Source organism: Pimephales promelas, chromosome 8 (genome assembly GCF_988280905.1).
Source record: "Pimephales promelas chromosome 8, fPimPro1.hap1.1, whole genome shotgun sequence".
Classification (NCBI taxonomy): domain Eukaryota; kingdom Metazoa; phylum Chordata; class Actinopteri; order Cypriniformes; family Leuciscidae; genus Pimephales; species Pimephales promelas.
In genome coordinates this window covers 36,377,893-36,399,726 of record NC_142776.1, presented here as the reverse complement: position 1 = coordinate 36,399,726, position 21,834 = coordinate 36,377,893, and the positions used below count along the sequence as shown (strand labels likewise).

At 36.7% G+C, this 21,834-nt stretch overlaps 1 protein-coding gene across 4 annotated transcripts in view; it reads right to left on the bottom strand.

Annotated features, from left to right (window-relative positions):
• anks1ab (ankyrin repeat and sterile alpha motif domain containing 1Ab) overlaps positions 1 to 21,834 on the bottom strand; it is a 33,433-nt gene that overhangs the window by 6,458 nt on the left and 5,141 nt on the right. For all 4 annotated transcript variants that reach the window (XM_089134482.1, XM_039692235.2, XM_089134484.1 and 1 more), the window contains 11 exons: positions 13,286 to 13,352; positions 8,243 to 8,358; positions 6,599 to 6,697; positions 6,098 to 6,244; positions 5,892 to 5,999; positions 5,372 to 5,542; positions 3,906 to 4,037; positions 2,452 to 2,523; positions 2,243 to 2,326; positions 1,831 to 1,968; positions 735 to 914 (listed from right to left, as the gene is read on the bottom strand). In XM_089134482.1, coding sequence (XP_088990608.1) covers positions 735 to 914; positions 1,831 to 1,968; positions 2,243 to 2,326; positions 2,452 to 2,523; positions 3,906 to 4,037; positions 5,372 to 5,542; positions 5,892 to 5,999; positions 6,098 to 6,244; positions 6,599 to 6,697; positions 8,243 to 8,358; positions 13,286 to 13,352 — 1,314 coding nt within the window. The remainder of the gene's footprint in view (positions 1 to 734; positions 915 to 1,830; positions 1,969 to 2,242; positions 2,327 to 2,451; positions 2,524 to 3,905; positions 4,038 to 5,371; positions 5,543 to 5,891; positions 6,000 to 6,097; positions 6,245 to 6,598; positions 6,698 to 8,242; positions 8,359 to 13,285; positions 13,353 to 21,834) is intronic.

The following is a 21,834-nucleotide window of genomic DNA, read 5'->3' as shown; positions in this document are numbered from 1 at the left end:
ACTAAAATCTACTGATACTGGGATAATTACGTCAATTTTTAGTTTAGGTTTCAAGATTTATGGACACAGCATCTGTGACAAGCTGTTGACTAACACAGAAAATGATTTAGACTCCGCCACAGTTTGTATAAGCTATGTTTACAGTAATGCACTCGTAATAAAGGACAAACCATTGCAATATAATAACCTTTAAAATACAGAACATAAACGTTTCCAATTAAAACAACATTAAAAGTAAGCAAAACAAAAATAAAAATATTGTTGTGTTTTAAAAATATTAACCATATTTTTTTTGTTTTGTTTTTAAGCATAAACTCAATTTATTTTTCAAAGAACTAGACTTAATAACTTAAGTAATTTTGAATTTTGCTTCTCAAGTAAATGTATCATGATTTAAAAAATGTTTAGATGTTTGTTTATACTGGAAAACTAGACACAAATACTGAGGAAGAAAATATTTTTTTGCAGTGCATTTACTAAACTTCATCCACGAGTAGCCCGACCACTATATGTACGATTAAGTCAGCTTTACATAACCACATAAGCTGCACATTTCTGCTTTTAAACCCTCCTGAATGTTTTGCCCTATAGTCGCCCATTGTAAGAGCAATACTGTAAATTGGAAGAGAATTTTCTGTAGAAATCAAAAACATATGAACACAATACATTTATGATGCATAGTTCATCCTTAACCACACCACGAACTTGTGTATGTGTGTCGAGCTCATACTCACGGTGGAGCGGCGCACACTGTTGCGGGACTGAGAGGTGGGCCTGCTGGTCTTGGCTTCTATGTTTTCGGAGACTGGACCAGCATATGAACTGTGACGACGGGACTTCTGTGCCTGGAGAGCCATATGATACGCTACCTCAAAAGCTTGTCCCAGCGTCAGGATGATCTCATAGGTCTGTGTCTGAACGGAAAACAGCCATTAGAGGAGTCATTAAATAAATACACAATATCAGTTTTCAATTTCAGTTAGGCTATAAAAAGCAAAAAAGTGGCAAAGGAAACTATATCTGACAGCCAAACCGCAAGATTTTGATGCACAAGTTGCCGAGATGAGATAACCTTTGACCTTTTCAAAATGGTAAAGTCGTGAATGGTAAAAATATGTACTGTTTATGATCTAGAAAATATACAGCATATTATTTACCATTTGAGTTTTGATGAATCATTTTCTTGCTGTAGCATTTGACTTAAGCAATCTAAAATAGTTTTAGCTAAATGACAGGTCTCTTTTTACCACATTACGACAACAAAAGCACTTAAACGCAACACACTGGTAAATACCAGTTCACAAGTGGAAAATATAATATTTTCCATAGCACGTGAACGCATCATTACACACGTGAAGAGGCTAGCCAATCACAACAGAGCTCGTTTACATAAAGCAGATAATCAGAAGGTTCAAAGAGAATTAAATTAAATTACATTAAATTAATTAATAAATAAATAAATATTTTTATTTAGTTTCAATTCAATGTCAGAAATATAAAATCCAATCAAAATAAAAATAATAAAATGCACGTAAAATAATAAATACATTCCATATGATAATTAATAAAAACTAAATTACATCTTTGGTAAAATAAAAAACTTAATATAGTAAACTTAATAATAATAATAATCAAATAAAACTGGTAGTTTTAAATATTCCAATATTATTAATATGACAAACCTTATGTTTTGTCATAAATATTGCTCATCATAAATATTATCAGCTCTTTAGCTCACTTAGGCTAAACGGGGTCCATTTTGATTTCATAAACCCGTTTCCTAACCCTGATTGGTCCCCGAATAAAAGAGCAGATAAAAACAACACCCACCACTTCTACTGTAGTGAAGACATGGCAGAAGTGAAAACCAGACTTCAGGTCTTTCGTGATGTATGCAAACGTGCACAGGTCATCCGGATCCTGAGCCGCGCATGAGATGTTCTGGATCTCATGCTCTGCAACCAGCGCCTGCAAAAGTACAAAAATATTTAGTGAATGCAGCACAATTTTCAAACATCTGCTGAAAACATGAGCACTTAACTAATTCATAACCATACAGGCCTATGTAACCATTTATAACCATAATCTATCATTTATGTCCTTGCCACAAATAGTGCGGGACGGGTTACTGTAGAGCACATCTCACTGATAGATGCTTCAAACACTACGAATAAAAAGAAACGTTAAGGTAAACCAGAGTTAACTTTTGTTAGAGTTAGTATGTATCAGAGACTGCTTTCACCTTGGTGGCTGCGTCAACGAACTTGACTCCTTTGTAGGTGATATTCAGTATTATGACAGGACCTTTCCGGTGATCCTTTGATTTCTGGTGAAAATTAGAAGGCAGAAAAACGGGCCAAATTTGTAACATACACTTAGTTACTTGACAACAATTTAAGATATGAAACAAACATAATATATATTGACGCTGAATAATATATGCATATATACCCTTATTCTAGCACAGGCCTCCTGTGTAGATTCAATTCCTCGTAGATCTCGGATGATCACAGAACCTAAATACTGGAAAAAGAGAAAGATATTTTCCAAGAGTGATATATGAGAGAAATGTACATACATCCATCCATCTCTATCTATTTGTCTGTCTGTCTGTCTGTCTATCTATCTATCTATCTATCTGTCTGTCTGTCTGTCTGTCTGTCTGTCTGTCTGTCTGTCTGTCTATCTATCTATCTATCTATCTATCTATCTATCTATCTATCTATCTGTCTGTCTGTCTGTCTATCCATCTATCTATCTATCTATCTATCTATCTATCTATCTATCTATCTATCTATCTATCTATCTATCTATCTATCTATCTATCTATCTATCTATCTATCTGTCTGTCTGTCTGTCTGTCTGTCTGTCTGTCTGTCTATCTATCTATCTATCTATCTATCTGTCTGTCTATCCATCTATCAATCTATCTATCAATCTATCAATCTATCAATCTATCTATCTATCTATCTATCTATCTGTCTATCTGTCTGTCTGTCTGTCTGTCTGTCTGACTGTCTGACTGTCTGACTGTCTATCTATCTATCTATCTATCTATCTATCTATCTATCTATCTATCTATCTATCTATCTATCTATCTATCTATCTATCTATCTATCTATCTATCTATCTGTTTGACTGTATCTATATGTCTGTCTGTCTATCATGTCTGATTATCAATGTTGAAAACAGTTGTGCTGCTTCATATTTTTGTTTAAACAATTATAATTTTTTTCAGGATTCTTAGATGAATAGAAAGTTGAAAAAGAACAGCATTTATTTAAAATAGAAATCTTTTGTAACATTATAAATGTATAAATCTATCGCTATTGTGCCAAACAGTACTTATTCACTCAGTTTCATCTCAGGATTCACATTTTAAATATAACTGATGGTTCAAAAGAGCACTTTAATTTTAATGTGGTGCTGCTCATTAATGGATTTTTTATTTATTTAAATGTAGACTCTGTTTTGATCTTTAAGACCTGAGTCACAATGCTTTTGACAATGCTTTTGGAGTTTGAGCCGCTCTGACACAGTGAAGTCAGGTTGAGTCATTTACTGATCCCATTCCACATCATTTCCTATTTTCTCTCTAATATCCCTTGGCAAACTTGATCTTCTGTCGCAAAAAAACAAAACAACTGTGCTTAAAGCTGTTAAAAAATAAAACTTCTGAAATATTGCCTTGTCCCGATGTTAAATAAGTTGCATGTCAACAAATTTGATTAAAAAACACACACATGAAAATAATATTTTCCTCTGATGGCCTCATGATGTCTTTGGGTGTATAAGAGCAACAGAGGGAAGTTACTGTCATACCAGCCCTTTGTTAAAGGCAACAAAGCAAACAAACCCTTTGCTATCAGTAAAAGTTGGATCAGATCCTCATAGAAAAGACTTACTCTGGCCTCATAAATGCAGGACTCTGTGATAAGTTTCTCAGGGTGATGATGCCAGGTGGAGACCGTGGTGTATGTGGCAGAGTGGCTGGAAGGGCGAATATTTAGACGTGATTGACGATCTGCATGACGGTCCTAAAGGAAAACAAGTGAAATCTGTGTCAAGGTCACACCGACTAAAACAATAAATAAAAGTGCAGATTTATATTCAAAGTGGAGTTACATTTAATGTTATATTGCAGCATTTTCCTATTGTTTCTCCATAAATTTCAAAGCATAATGAGTTTAAATTATTAAACAAATATGCCTTATTTAAAAACGGTATAAATTATTCATGTTCTGTGGTGTTCAGAAGTGTTGCTGTGCCCCGTGGTAACAGACATCAAGAATGAATTCTTCTCAAAGACCTCGTAACTATTTCATCTAATTTGTTAGAGAGCATGTGGAAACATAAATAGTAAATATAACTAAATATGTTTCATCAAAAATGAATATTTAGTATTTAAAATAGCACTAGACACCACAAAATGTGCCCTGACATTTTCAGAATATAATAATTATATTAAAAAATAAGTTATTCAGTTATTTTAGTCCAAAAACAATAGTCTGCCGTGGATCAAACTTGTTGGTCCGACACATGATGCTCAACTGAACTGAGATTTGGGGGATTTGAAAACCATGCCCTTGAACTATTTATCATGTTCCTCAAACCATTCCTGGACAATGTGTGCGGCAGGTTGCTTTATCCTTTTCAAAGAGGCCACTTCCATCAGGGAACACCACTGAAGTGGTTTAGGCAGGTGGCACGTGTTAAATTTACGTCCATATGAATGTCCAGTCCCAGGGTTTCCCAGCAGAACATTGCCCAGAGCATCACACTCACTCCACCGGGTCGTTGTGGCGCCATCCCTTCCCCAGTTAAACGGCACACATCCATGTGATGGAAAAGAAAACAGGACTTATCAGACCAGGCGACCTTCTTTCACTGCTCCAATATCCAGTTCTGATACTCGCGTGCCCATTATAGGCGCTTTCGACAGTGGACAGGGGTCTTCACAGGCACTCTGATTGGTCTTCGCCACCATACGGTGCAGTGTGTGCTATGACACATTACTCCCATAACCATCATTAAAATTTTGTGACACTTGTGCCACAGTAGACTTCCTGTTCACTCAGACCAGACAGGATAGCCGTTGTTGCCCTCGTGCATTGAGGCCCTTATTAAAGACTAAAGATAGATCACTTCTCCCCCTTGATGAGTGGACACGCCCCCTACTGCTGATTGGCTAGAAGTGTGTAATGCTTGGTCCGATTCACTTTCAACAGTGTTTCTCAGAAATCACTTACTGAACCTTTAACTGCCTAGATATGGTTTGCAACATTTATCACAGAGTGACTCAAATGATTGATTCGTGTTACTCGGCAGGAGTCATTATAATCACAGTGATCTCGATCGCAGAGGTACTTACATGTGAGCGTGACCTTTCACCGAAGGAGCGAAGCGAGATACTGCCATCCTGATCCAATGCTCTGCTCTTTCTGCCTGATTCTCCCAACGGAAGCAACATGTCCATGGAGCGACTCGTGTACGGATCCATATAACTGAGCGGTGACGTATTCTGAGACAACAGGTCCTGAATCTGTTAAGCACAAATATCATTTTTGTAGCCAAAACATAATGTAGTTACATTTGCATGCAACAATCCCAGCAAACAAATTTAGGTTCTGGGATTGTTCTAGGAACCAAAAACTAACGTTCTCAGAACCTAAATTTGTTTGTTCCTAGAACTTTAGGGGAACGGTCCTGGAACGTTCTCCTTATAAAAATGGAACCTAAAAATAACCTACATGGAACGTTCCTATAACGTTCTTGTTTGGTTCCCAAAAAAATAACCTCATGGGACCATTCGGGAACGTTAGGAGAACCTTTTGTGTTTGCTGGGAATATGGTTATCATGCTTGGATATCATGCCGAATTATGTTGATCACCTTTAGCTGGGAAAAGCGGTTGGATTTTGAAGGTGCTTCCTCATATGGTCGCTCTGCTATTGAGGCTATGATCCTTTTTCTGTGACCAAGAAGGCCAATTTTTAATACCTACACAGAGAAAATATGGTCAGTGTATCAGATCACAGTGCACAAAACTTGTTCGTGCGGACAAAAATATTTTGAACCAGCATGAAAGGCAGATTTACATTGACGATTTCAAGCTCCCACAGGTTCTTCACACAGTCCAGGGTGCGGTAGCCGCTAGACAAGAAGTTGTGCAGATATTCTCCGAGGCCCAAACTTTCCAGCCATGAGGACAGAGAAGTGCTGCCGTCACACCCCAGAGCTTTCACCTGAGGAGGAATAAAACGCTCTCTCAAATTGCATAGCAAAGCATATATGTAATGGAAATTTACACTTAAAATGTCTGAATGTGACTGAATTTCATGACAAAATATTAATTCTAGTGCAAACAAACACAGAACTAGCTTCTCTCAGAAATAACTTCACTTTTCTGAGACATATTTGCAGCGACTTTTAACCAACTAGACTTTGTTTTTCAACTCCAGATGTAACAGGGGCTGTTTTTGAACTTGTCATTTCTACAGACGATCTGTAACTCCTAAGCTAATATAAGTGTAAGTGGATGAAAACTTGGTATCACACACTTAGTGTCCAAATAATATTTTGGGACTGAGACACGCTACCTTCGGAAAGTTTTTTGCTGCATGAAGGATCTTCTTCCTGTGACCTGGGTCGGTGATGCCAAGTTCATGAAGGTCCTCATCTTCCATCACGTTACTCCCCTAAACGTATGCACATTCACATCAGTTTCTGCTCTACTTAAATTCATGAGAACAACTAAGTGTTGCATGAAAGTGACAGCAGAGGTAGCACTAAAGCAGTTTCAGGCACATACAGTCCCTGTGAATACTGACACTTAGTGCCTTGCAAATATATTTTTCCATTAACCAATCACCTCTCTCTCTCTCTAAAATAAAATGGAAATATAGACATACACTTTTAGGATATACACTTTTATAATACACATAATTATAATTCATCATAATTATATTTCAGGGGCTGTGGCTGAAATTATGTACTATAACAATTTTCTTCTCTCATTAAAGAAGTAGTTCACTTTTGAAAAAACTTTTGCTGATAATTTACTCACCCCCATGTCATCCAAGATGTCCATGTCTTTCTTTCTTCAGTCGAAAAGAAATGAAGGTTTTTGATGAAAACATTCCAGGATTTTCTCCATATAATGGACTTTACTGGGAACCAAACGGGTCGAGGTCCAAAAGACAGTTTCAGTGCAAACTGTTCAAAGGGCTTTAAATGATTCCAGACGATGAATAAGGGTCTTATCAAGCGAAACGATCACTCATTTTAAAAATAAAATAAAGTTTAAGTTTTATAAGCTCAAATGCTCGCCTTGCTCTGTTCTGATGCACGTTCGTGACTCTCCTGTTCGAACTCGTTCATCAAAATGAATAAATCTTTTTCTGAGTCATTTGGTTCATTCAACAAACTAAACAAACGAATTCACTCGGAAAAAGATTCGTTCATTTTGATGAATGAGTTTGAACAGGAGAGTCACGAACGCGCATCACAGAACAGAGCAAGGCGAGCATTTGAGATTTATAAAACTTAAACTTTGTTTGTTTTTTTTGAGCGATCGTTTCGCTTGATAAGACCCTTGTTCATCATCTTGAATCGTTTAAAGCCCTTTGAACAGTTTGTAGTTTGCACTGAAACTGTCTTTTGGACCTTAAACCGTTTGGTTCCCATTGAAGTCTATTATATGGAGAAAATCCTGGAATGTTTTCATCAAAAACCTTAATTTCTTTTCGACTGAAGAAAGAAAGACATGGACATCTTGGATGACATGGGGGTGAGTAAATTATCAGCAAAAGTTTATATATTCAATTAATATGAAGTCATAAAATGCTTTAATAATAAGTACTGCACGTTTATAGAATAAAAAAAAGTTGTATATAGCTTAAAGCATATCTTATATAGCTTTGATATAGCTTAATGTTGTGTTCCCTTTCATTTGAAAGCACTGAAATGATACTTTTATCTTTTAAAATATACTTTTATAATATAACTGTTTAAATTATAAAACTGATTTTATCAATTAAATGTCACAGAATTCAGAATCACATACATTGAGGATAAAACAAAAGAGATTTTCCTTCCTTGGAAAAAACATTTATCCATGAACGACAGTGTTCAGTGAACTGAAACATATTTTGGGGCCTTTGTATTTTTGGATGTATAGAAACTCACCACGTCCCTGACCAACCTGCCGTGTCAATCATTCCCCACACACAAAAGCCACTCACCATGTAGCGCAGGTCATCGAAGCCATTGAGCACCAGTTTGCTCTCGTACTGAGGAAAGCCCACGTGTTCCAGCCACTCCCCCACCGTCTGCTCCAGCGCACGGCTCCCGGCTGCATCTGCCGACAAAGGATGCCGTTTGAGCAGTGAAAAACCATTTAGCCTGTAGCAGCGGCACTCGGAGGCCGAGATGTGGCACTGCCACATCATCTTTGGCCAGCAGAGCTGAGGGCAGCAGCAGCAACAGCAAGGCAGTGTCCAGGCTTGAGCAACGGGCCTCCGCTAGACACAGGGCCCCAGATTTACAAACTAAACTAGTGATGGAGATGTCTCCACAAGCCCTCACTGCGTTGGAGATGAGGACCAAGGCTGAATGGGGTATGGAGGTAGACCTTGGCAGGTAGTCCTTTAAAGAAGAGCGTCAAGTCAGTAAATTGGAAAAACTTGGCGTTGCTCTTCAACGTCTACACAGACTTTCCGTATCTGAATCAAACATATGCACTGAGGGTCATCAGCACGTTGCTCCAACAGGAAGATCATAAAAGTTCAGAAAAGAGCTTTTGGCTTGCAGCAAAATATCAAGATCTACAAGAAGCTACTAGGAAGTTGCAGGAAAATGCCAACATGCCCTACACAACGCAAGGCATGATAAAACAGACTTGTCCTTAAAATTAGAAGCAGCGTCCTTTAGCGAAGACCCAAGAACCATTGGAGAGCAAGAATAATGCCTACAACAGAATCATGGACTAAGCCAAGCAGCCAAACTCATTGATCAATAGTCCACCACAATGCCGGTTTTTCAACTCCAGAAGCTTCGATTGACGCCAGGTCGTCCTTTGAAAGATCTTCATGGCAAATCCCATTCCTCCGTTGATCGGTTGTTGAGGAGGAACCCCTCCCACCATCAGAAAGTAGCCGGTTTGACCACTTCCACAGGCAGTCCCGGATCAGGTAGTGTTCAGTCACGGTAATCCAAGTAGTCCTGGTCCTGCCGAGCTTTCGTTCGAACATACCAGAACGAAACACACCATCAAAACGAGGTAAAGCCAAACCTTTATCCAGTGGAAACAATGGATTTATAAAAAAACAAAAAAACAAAAAACAAACACACAGTCTCTCTTCTTGCAGCACAGCACGTTTCGTTCCCTTAGAAGACGTTTCTTCTGGTCACGGTAATCCAAGTCCCTCCGATCTTAGACGCACCTCACCGGACTAACATACCACAATGAAGCACACCATCAAAGCGAGGTACAGCCAAGCCAAGGTGAGCTCCCACAATGGACGGATAACCCCATAAGAAAGCCCCGATGACGGCACGGTCCCTCTTTTTGCAGCCCAGCCCCCTGTTCTGGTTCCTCCGTTCCTCTAGCAGACGTTCCTAAGGGTCTTGCGCTCGGGGGCAAGGATTGCTGCATCCCTGATCCACAGAAGCAGCTGCATTCGGCACTCACAAAGCATCAAAATGACATAGTGCTCCTCCAGAAAGCCATCGCCTGCACAGCTGCAGCTGGTAATCACCTTAAAGACATCTCCGTATGCCTTCAGTTTAGCTGTGTGTCACGTTCACTCGCCGTTTCCAGCTTGACTTGATTTTTACTCTTCATTAAAAGAGTCCTTTCCGAGAGCTCTGCATGGCTGCCATACGCCGTCTGATGCTGAGACCCGCTGCATGGCATATACGCTCTGTTCGTTCCCAAACCCCCCCTCCTTCCCGTCTCTATCTGCCTCACATACACACACTCTCTCTCTCTGTGGCGATCAATCCCCCCCACCCCCTTTTCTCTGTCTCACTCTCTCTCTCTGCCCCTCTATCTATTCCCCTCTCCCCGTACTGATTAAAATTGCACGCAGGCTCTCTGATCTTGCTGGTGCAGAAAGGACACCATCAGAAAAAGGAACAAGAGACAAACCCATACCACACACTACTGGTGCCAGGATCAGAGAGAAAAGGAAGAATGAAGAAGAGAAAAAAACAGTACAGGTTCCTCTAACCCCCGCACCCCACAACCCCATCCCTATCCCCTCCGCACTTAAGTGCTTCCAGTGCCTCTGCACTCTCTCTATGAAAAATTAAATCGCAGCCAAGCCACATACCACGGTAAATCATCAGAGGAATTAAATTCATGAATGTGTCACTGTACCGGAGCGGAGAGAGAGAGAAGGTGGGGGGGGGGGTGATACGTTAAACGTTAAGTCAGCGAAATGCACCATGCACATGCTGCACTTAACGCAATCCCACCTGTGCCCACATTCACATTGGACACATCCGAGTCCAATCGCCGGAATCCAGGTTCGCCAGACGTGATTGAACCACAGGCGTTCGCGTCTCACGAGCAAACGATGCCAACCGCATTCTCCATAGCGTGATGTGGTCTAATTCAGTGTCACACATGAGTGCTGCTTCATGCATGCATGTAGGGCATTATCTGCATGCAGCTGAGAGCAGAAGAATCATACCAACTGTCAGCCTGCCAGGGAGTTATTCACACACAGGCACTGAATAAGGCTTAAGATGTAAAGTACATCCAAACATCTGCATGCTCAAAAGGACGCTCATTTCTACAGGAGGTGCATTTATTCATTTATTCAAAACGACAAGCGAAATGAGGAAAAACACTAATTTGGCAAAAAGGAGCCAAACTAAATTATAAATGGAGCTTTAGTGAATTTTAACATGGTAGGTTTCTTAGATATGCTATAGAAATGTGTTTTTACATGTGCCATACTGTAATGTGTAATCACATTTTTTCTATTTTCAAATCAACCTAGATAATTGATGTAGTTCAGATAACATAATATTTTGAGTTTCTCCTTCATTGTATTAACTCAATTTTTCCATTTCAATTAACTTAATATTTTAAGGCAACCAGGTTACTCTTATTTTCTTTAAGTTAAACCAACAATATTTTTTTACAGTAGTACTAATCACATTTACATTTATTTATTCAGCAGAAGCTTTCATCCAATGGGAGCAAAATAAGGAAAAACACTAGCAATTTAGCAAAAAAAGGACCAAATCATTTAAACAAAGTCAGCAATTTTTGATTTGGACAGTGGCACCATTGCAATACCATGGCTGTTTGGACATGTACCATGGTACTATTGTAGATGTATTAATATAATACATTTTTTTTTAAGTACATTTAAGTTTCATGTACTGTAAATGCCACGGTACATGGTACTTTACCCTTGTACAGTGATAATATTAGAAGAAAAACTTTTCTTTATATATACTTTATATATATATATATATATATATATATATATATATATATATATATATATATTAGGGCTGTGCAAAAATTAATTGCGATTAATCGCATCCAAAATAAAAGTCTGTGTTTACATAATATATTTGTGTGTGCTGTATATAATTATTTTGTATATATAAATACACACACATGCATGTATATATTTAAGAAAATGTGTTATTCATATATAAAATATTTAAATTTATATAATATAGATTATGTATTTATATATATATATACAGAATGTAAGCGCAAATAATTCTTAAATATACACATGCATGCATAGGTATTTATATATACAAAATAATTATATACAGCACACACAAATATATTATAAACACAGACTTTTATTTTGGATGCGATTAATCCCAATTAATTTTTGCACAGCCCTAATATATATATATATATATATATTATATATAATATATATATACTTTTTGTAAGTGTGTTTGTTTTGTGCCGCTTCCTATCTCCATTCTCTGGCCCAAATATTACATTCCTTCTCATAAGGGCACTCAACTTTTCCAATAAATGGCCTATTGTGGCGCTGTAAGAATTGTTTATTTCAGAAAACACTGGCATTTTCATTACTAACAACAGCAAACAACTCCCCAAGCATCCCCCAAACTCCCGTCAGAAATTTAAGGACAGTCTCACAGAACAATAGCGCTGTCTGTTCCTTTGAAGTGATTCTCTGCTGTACACTTTCTAAATAATTGTATCTCTCCTAAAAAAAGTCCATTAAAAGATAGTGCTGTCGCTCCATATATAGCAACTACCTCGGGAGGCTCCACTCAAAAAGAATAGAATATCAAGTCCTAATTACTGAGTATCGGTGCGATGGCCCCAGTAAATGGATCGTCATCTCATCTCTTTAAAGTAGGCCCTCGGTGCCCATTGTGTACCAGAGGTCAAAAGACGAAGTATAAAAATATCAGACCAAATTGGGGTGAAAAGTGAGACCATGTGGTTGAGAAAGAAAATCGTTGGTAGTTAAAGACGATAATGAAATAGTTCTGACTTGAGAGTTGATGCATTTATGCAACACACACTAAAAATGCATTGCTTTAAATGGCTTTCTTAGCAACTTAGTACTATTGCTTTGTTAGTTATAGCTGATATTTCATATTTGTTGAGCTTTGATGTCATAATATTCTGCCATCTGTAACAACAGTTGCAGTCCAACAGTTCAAATTTTATATGAAACATTTAAAAACATTCAAATATATGTAAATAAAATAAGTTAAAGTACTAAAATTACTGTAACAAAACTAAACTAAAAATAAAAAGCTAATCAGAAGTTAAAAAATGACAAAAGCACATTACAAAATGACTAAACCTAGAAAAAGAAAACAGAAAATATATAAAAATAAAAGCTGATTAAGACTACAATAGTATATAAATAATATTAAAATGATCTCGTGAGGAATACATAGCAAGATACAACGTTGTAGTCCACAACAACATTGCATCCCATTGGCGTTCGCTGTATAAACAAAAGAAATAGACAAGATTGTCATATGGGTTTGGAATGAGGTGAGTAAAAAAGAGATAGTTCACCCAATTGTGAAAAGTCTTCTAAGATTGTAAAAAAAAAAATTCTTAAAGGGATAGAAACTTCACTGTGATGTAAATAATGACAGAATTTAAATTTTTGGCTGAACTATCCCTTTAAACCTATAAGTTTGAGAGTCGATTTAAGGACCCAATGCTTAACTTTAAAACCCATACATTTCATGCTTGTCTTGATAACTGTGTCATTGCTCATCACTTATGTGGCTGCTCTCATCTTTACCTTCCAATGCAGGTCGATGCGCCTCGGAGATCTCGATGTCGGCAATTAGAGTCATGATCTTTTCAATCTACGATAAAACATCAAGAAAAAGAAGAGTTAATGCAGATAAATATTTAAATTTACTGTAATCTGCCATGACAGGCTACTCTCTTTATTGGACTTTGTCAGAACTGATTTGAATTTATAATTCATAAGTGTTGTCCAAAACAACGGCATCTGAACATAGAAGATCTGAAATGTAGAATGAGTAGTTTTGCATCTCTCCAACACCTGGAACTGTACAGTAAAAGCTCACAGCATAAATCCTCAGCGATTTACCAAAACCATCCTGACTAGAAAGGACATTTCTAAGAACACTGGAAAAGCTTGAAGATTACTCTCCAATCAATAGACTTTTAGGAGAAGCCTGAAATAGAAAAAACGTTGGTTTTTGATGTAATATTTAAAGTCTGGCAAACTCATCTGCTGTGTGCTTGTGGCATCAACACGCTGGCAAGCCCCTTGATTCATTTAGCAGTCAGATGCCACGGTCCACGTGATAGATCCCCTCTAGCCATACAGGCCTTTGCATTTCCCACTCTCAAGTAACCTACATCTGTACTGACTTACTTCTGTACACTTATCATGTCTCTCCATTATAAAATGCACAATGCGTCCTCACAGTGGTCCATGGCACACCTCCCAGAATCCCTCAGCTGCCTGCGCACACTCAGGCTTCGGAAGTACAGATATGTTACAGATCACATTAAAGGTACAATATGAAATAATTTTGTAATAAAATATCGAAAAATCACTTGCACAGAGTGATATACTGTATTTCCTTGCAGTTATATAATTACAATATCTCAAAAGTCTCCAAAGATTTTTTATGATTTTAGATTTAGATTTTTTTTTTTTTTTTTTGTCCAGATTACGGTTTTAGGGTTAAGGGAAGAGATTCCCAGCTTTATAAAAATCAATGTTGCTGGATTGGAAACATCTGACATTTGTACTAAAACCAGGCTTAATGTCAACATGAAAAGAAAACTGATTTACTTTATTAATGCAAGTTCTTGGTCTTCTTCTGCACAATTCATGCTATTCTAAAGTAAAACTAATCAATTTCCCACAGATAAAATCAAGTCCTAAATTTGGAAATGCATAGCAAATCAATTTTACTTGCAGATTATAATGTTCTTAATGTTAATTTATTTTTATGGATGATTAATATTGTTTTTTTTCTTGTTGAGGACAATTCATTATCTTCTATATGTAAAGACTTTTTTTTTAATTGCCAATGAGAAGTTATAAACCTCTACATCAACTGATTATAAAATAATTTTTTTGTATCAACATTTTAGTCATTTTATCATGCATCCTCTACAATGACTGAGTTTAAAATCAGTAAGTCAATTTCTGTCATTGGATTTTATTATAAGCTCTGTGGGACGAGTCTTTTTTCCCCCTGATGTGGTAATTAGCAGCGCGATGCCACAGATCTTGCTAACACCTTACAGGTTTTATTACTTAACATTAGTTAAATACTTAATCTAGTTAATGTGAATTTAAACATTTACTAAAATCAAATGTTGTATTAGTTAACATTAGTTAATGCACTGTGAACTAATAATAAAAAGCTTGATTTGTATTGTATGACTAAATACTGTAACAAATGTATTGCTCATTGTTAGTTCATGTTAGTTAATACATTAACTAATGTTACCCAGATTTTAAACCCAGAATATTTTTTAGCATCTTTCTCAGGACTTATACTTTTTCTATTACACACATGCAGTGTAATAGGGGCTTTAGACTTCGTATATTTTCTGATTTCTTCGAAATGCGTAGAAGTTTGTTTTTGAGGAATTCACTGAAATGTAGTCTCATGAAATTGGGGGGAGAGAGAGAGAGAAAGAGAAAGGGTGTTGAGAGAGAGAGAGAGAGGAGGGGGGTGGAGAGAGAGAGAGAGAGAGAGAGAGAGAGAGAGAGGTAGCATGGCGTAGCGTAGCGGGAGTTATTGCGGTCGTAGCCTCAAGCCATGGAGTTCCAAAAACAGTTCATGAAAGACGAGCATTTTCATTTTGCCGAGACAGCAATGAGGAACATCACACAATGTCCAACCTAATGAGTGAATATGTAGAAGCCAGCAGCTTGAGAAAAAGTGAAGTATTGGGGTAATAAAGATTTCATACAGCTCAGCCTCATCTCATGTGCCAGAGGAGTAACACGATTACAGGCTTCAGAGACCGGTGCGATGGCCAAGTCTCGACGCAGACACCACAGAGGAACTCTGACTAAAGCAAAGCCACGAGATCAGGATATGATCACCAACACAGTCTCATTCTCAAAACCACATGCATTCTGACACCAATCAGTAAATGCAACTATTTGTGATAGCCCAGTCTGTCATACTTCAACTTGGATATAAGAGCAGAAGTTCATAAAGCAAATAAAACAATACATATCTTGTTATATTTTGAAAGTCCACGCATAGCTGAAAAATAAAAAGGATATTCAGATCATTAAACATTATTTTAGTCATGTTTTACATCCACAAAATGAGACCACCACAGTGACCCTCAGTAATGTGTGTATTTGTGTATAAATACATGTTAAAGGGCACCTATTATGCCCCTTTTTACAAGATGTAATATTGGTCTCGGTTGTCCCCAGAATGTATTTGTGAAGTTTCAGCTCAAAATACCCCATAGTTAATTTATTATAACCCTTTGAAAATGTCATTTTGGGGCCTGTTTGAAAATGAGCTGTTATGAGGCCTGCCACTTTAATGCAAATGAGCTGCATATTCCCGCCCTGCCTTTGGATGAGGGCGTAACTTGAAACCTATGGCCGTCGGTAAGCAAAAGGGGAGAGTGAGAGACGCGCTATTTTGTCTGTCATTCAGCGTACGTTTGAATCGGAATATATAAACAGCACAAAGAGACTCCAGCAGAATAAACACAAATGAGAATGGACCAGTACGTCTCGGTATGGTTATTTGATACATTTATGTACTTACAGAGTTGTAATTGCGTCCTCTTTGCAAGTATGGAGGAGCAACACACACACACACACAGACACACAAACACTAACGCTGGCGCATTTTTTTAAAACTAACGTTACATACACATGCTGTGATAAAATTTGCTACGTAACTTACAAGCGAAATTACATTTATGCGAGGGAGCTGTGGCGTCATGTTTAGCTACTTGTCATACAGGTGCTTCTGTGGCAAATGTGAGAAGATGGCTAACATACAGAACAAGAACATATATGCGGTTTTTAATACAATATCTTTAAAAATATATATTTATAAACGTGTGGTTACACACTATACAAACAAGGTTTAAATTATATACACACTGACATTCTACGACGACAACAATTTTAGACGCTTTTGTTGTTGAATTGGCTGACATCGACTGAAAACTATTTGCTCAAAAATCATAAAATACACTGACTGTTACTGGAGGTGACGGTGGATCGCAAACAGTAGATGACGATCCACACTTGAGGATTAACTTTTAAGCCACAACAACAGGATTAACCCACGAGTCGATAAGTTATGTTTCCAAGAGACATTACAGGCTGTCGTTGAAACAATGGAGGACGTGTGTACAGATCACCGAGGGCGGGGCCTAGGCCACAGCCACACTGTCAATCAAACCCCTGTCTCCCGTTCTACGTCACAAAGATCTGAATCTCAGAACAGCTCGTTCTGAGGCAGTGCATATGATTTATTGAGATTGTAAAAAAACCACTGGGTGGATTTTTATCATTCCAGGGTGGTTTTGCTCACACACTGCCAACACACATTTATGTTCAAACACCATGTAAAAGTGAATTTTCCATAATAGGTGCCCTTTAAAACATTGTGGTATCAAATGTTCTCAGAAAGTATAATCTGTTACATTGTTAATTTGTGCAGTTAATTTAATTTGTACATTTCAATTTAAGTTGTTATAACACTTTGTTATTATTGATGTCTTCACTGTTATACTATGTGTTACAAGCTTTGGCAATATTGTAATATGTACAGTCATGCCAATAAAGCAATTTGAATTGAATTGAATTATATTGTATTGAGTGAAACACGAGATAACACGATTTGTTATCACATTTCTTTTGTCAAATCAACTTTATAATAATTTATTTAGTTGAGATAACTTATTATTTTGAGTTTCTGATGGTTAAATTAATCTACTTCATTGTATTAACTCACTTTTTCCAGTTCAATCAACTTAAAATTTTAAGGCAACCCAGGTTACTTACTTTTTTAAGTTAAACCAACAATATTTTTTTACAGTGGGGGTTGTAAGTCATTTTATTATTGAATTTATTACATTCATTAATTAATTAAATAAATCACAAATTTACATCAATATTCCATCTTAAATTAAAATAAAAGTTATAAGTCGTTATAAAATAGTAAAATTTACATAAAATAGTAAAATTTACATTTGCAGCAACCATTGTAGTCCAAAGCAAATTTCCTCTCGAGGATAATAAAATATACTACTACATAGCATTTACATAAATGGTTCGTCATGCATTCCTGAAAGAGTTTCGATATAGATCAGCGATGTAAACACAGACGCTTGTTCTCATTTTGTGGATGTAAAATTGGGCTAAAACAGTTAATAAATCATGACATAAAAGTATAACAAGACATTGCAAATCATTGTTTAATGAAAAATAGAGGTTAGTTATTACTTTTTATAAAGCACGAGTTTTGAGGTCCAAGACACAGTAATGCTTTTAAAGTCACCATGGAATCATTTCATGTAATATTTCAGTATTTATTATAAATGATTTATCTGTGCACATCATTATTTTTTAAATTCATGTGTTCCTCGTAATCTGTAATAAAAGTAACTTCCCCTCCCGCCTCTTCTCTTCTCTGATGACGTGTTTATTCTTGTTCCAGAGGCCGTTTCACTCTGATTTACGTCACAATAGAGGGAAGAAAATACGCAACTAGCGGGTATATTTCGGTAATGATTACTGCATGTTTAACCTCTTTACATGCATTTGCTCCATGTACTGCTACCTGCATTCTTGTACTCTGACGTCTCATGCAAATGCAAATGCAAACAAAGTTTGATTTTGGAAAGAATAAAGACTGTAAAGTCCCATAAAGGCCATATAAGCCATAAAGTCCCTGAGGCTCTCTGACAGGTGAAAGCATTTGCCGCACTTCTTTCCCCCCCCCATGCGCATCTTTCACTTGCCATCTAAAGATACGTTTCCCCTGACATCTTCCTTTAGCATATGAATTATGAAGAGACTCATATAGCCATCTGTGGAAAGCATGTTTGACCGCTCCCTCAAACACAAAATTATTTTTAAACAGGTTTTCTGCAGAAGTGCTGAAACATTAACACACTGAGCTATGGGCTGTTTTAGTCACACTGTCAGGATCAAAAGTGTGCAGGCGAGAAGGAAGGCTTACTCTACGTGCATTTAAATACAATCAATTAAAAACTTTTAGTATTAGTTCACACAAAAATTTAAATTATGTAATCATTTACTAATCCTCATGTCATTTCAAACCGCCAAGACTATTGTTCATCTTCAAAACACAAATGAAGTTCAAAAAAGAAACAATTCAAAAAAGTTCATAAAGAGATCGTAAAACTAATCCATACGAATTGAGCGGTTTAGTCCAAATTTTCTAATGAGACTCGATCACTTTATATGATGAACAGATTTAATTTAGACTTTTATTCACATAAACATTAATCAACTCACATCAGTTGTGGTAAACGGAAGCGCAAACATGTTCGCTTGATGTGTGAGAACCAATGAGGTTCATTCTGGTGTTACGCATCACGTTTGAGCTTCTGCAATAACCAATGAGGTTCATTCTCACATGTCAAGCAGGTTCGGTTGAGCTTCAATTTATGTTTACTGATCAATGTTTATTTGTGAATAAAAGCCTAATCCATCAAACTTGTACATTTTCATTTGTTCATTCCTTACAAAAAGCAAATAGTACTGTACCATGATACAGAGATGTAATACTTTGCTGCTTTGATAAAGTATGCTATTAAAAAAATCTTTTATTCATATACAATGCTATTTAAATTGCAATTCAATGTCAAAGAATATCATGTTCATACTGAATCTTGCCATTGTACTGGCACAGGAGAACATTTTTTTTACAGCAAAAAGATTACACACTTCAGAATTTGTGTCCAGAGAAAGTTCATTACCGTGACAAACGCTGAGACAGCCGTTTTGCACGGGATACAGTGTGAGCAGGTGCCAGCATATTGGCAGTCATTTCTCCAAACCCACCCTCGTTCATTTGCAGCCTCCCTCACTCAAGCTTATAGATGTCATCTATATATAATGGGAAGCAGCATCGGTGGACGACTTTGAAACAGGATGTTCTTGAGAACAGGACACTCCACCCTGAGCGACAAATTGATGATCCATTAAACCACTTAATCTACAGTTTGAATAATGCTCCAAAATTTGATAATATAATAACTCCCTGCACCAATTAGTCTAATCTTTCATAAAACCTATTCTTCTTTGAAAAAAGTAAGCATTTTTATTACAAAACGTATAGTCTCAATTCTGATCAGATGAGCAACGCAAGTCAAGCATTTGAAAAAAACTCAAAATATGCATTCACGTGACTGCACAACTGAATTTAATATTAATGTGCTTACACTCTCATCTGTATCTGTCAGCAATGACCTAGAAACCTGAGCAAGCACCCAGAAAAACAAAGCAATATAAAAATACATGACGAACATTAAAAATTAAATACTATAATAGTACATAAAAACCATATTAAAAATAGCACTACCTGAGAACAGGAACAGCCTAGCAATGAGTTAGCCAACACCTAAAACATAATCTAAAAAAAAATTGGTGGGTGATATCTTATTTCAGATAGTGAAATTTCACGATTATAGATATTTCAGCATAAACTATACAAGGTTAAATAATGGAGACAATTACAGAAGTCAAGTAAACAGTCAATAGGAACAAAAAATAATAATTATAAACATAACTACCAAATAAATAATAAACAGAACAATAAAAAAAGAGTACTTTACGTTTTTCAGGAACAGTGGTTTTCAGATAAGTATCAGATGACATAAATTGAAATGTAAAATAACACTGCATAGTCTTCACTGTATACATTAAATACAGATTATTCGTTAATAAAGCTATTATTAAGTGATTCATTCAAGTCTTTTGTCGTTTGATTGCCATTAAAGGAGTAGTTTACTTTTCAAAAAACTTTTGCTGATAATTTATTCACCCCCGTCTCATCCAAGATGTCCATGTCTTTCTTTCTTCAGTCGAAAAGAAATTAAGGTTTTTGATGACAACATTCCAGCATTTTTCTCCATATAATGGACTTCAATGGGAACCAAACGGTTCAAGGTCCAAATGACAGTTTCAGTGCAAACTTCAAACTGTTCAAAGGGCTTTAAACGATTCCAAAGGATGAATAAGGGTCTTATCAAGCGAAACAAACGCTCACTTAATTAATAAATAACAAAGTTTAAGAAATGGTCACCAAATAACAAATGCTCGCCTTGCTCTGTTCTGTGATGCACATTCGTGACTCTCCTGTTCGAACTCGTTCATCAAAATGAACAAATCTTTTTCCGAGTCTTTTGGTTTATTCAACGAACGAAACGAATGAATTAACACGGAAAAAAATTTGTTCATTTTGATGAATGAGTTTGAACAAGAGAGTCACGAACGTGCATCACAGAAGGCGATGGCGAACATTTGAGCTTATAAAACTTAAACTTTGTTATTTATTTATTAAATTAGTGATCGTTACACTTAATAAGACCCTTATTCATCGTCTGGAATCGTTTAAAGCCCTTTGAACAGTTTGCAGTTTGCACTGAAACTGTCTTTTGGACCTTGAACCGTTTGGTTACCAGTAAAGTGCATTATATGGAGAAAATCCTGGAATGTTTTCATCAAAAACCTTAATTTCTTTTCGACTGAAGAAAGAAACATGTGGACATCTTCTTGGATGACATGGGGGTGAGTAAATTTTGTAAAAGTCAACTACTCCTTTAAAGACACGAACGACAGCTTTATTAGGCTGCTGTCACTTTAAGAGCTGCACGGATCCAGTATACTGACACTCATCATTTTCTCCCAACTGATTACATTCACGTAAGACGTGAACGCCTGTGTTATACTCGCTAAAACAGCATTTTTGTCTGTACCGGTATTTGATCTTTTAGGCCCACACCTGAAGCTCAAAGTATACTTTGCTTATCCGAGACTTCGTTTTGCTTCCCCTGGCCAGTGTCCCTTAATGTAATTTTAATAACACTATTTAATAACAAGCACGTCCCACAGTTTAGAAACAGTAGATTGCATTTTACAACACTCGCTTATTTGTCCAATTTGAATGTTAAGTTTTGGGGCTTCTAGGGAAGAACAAAAGCGCACCGCTGTGAAGGAAAGGTTAAACATAGGCTAATCGGCTTACCTCACTTATCTTGTTTACATAATCATTGGAAACCAAAAATCAAAAGTTATAATCAAGTATGATTAATTGCACAGTCCTACAAGCA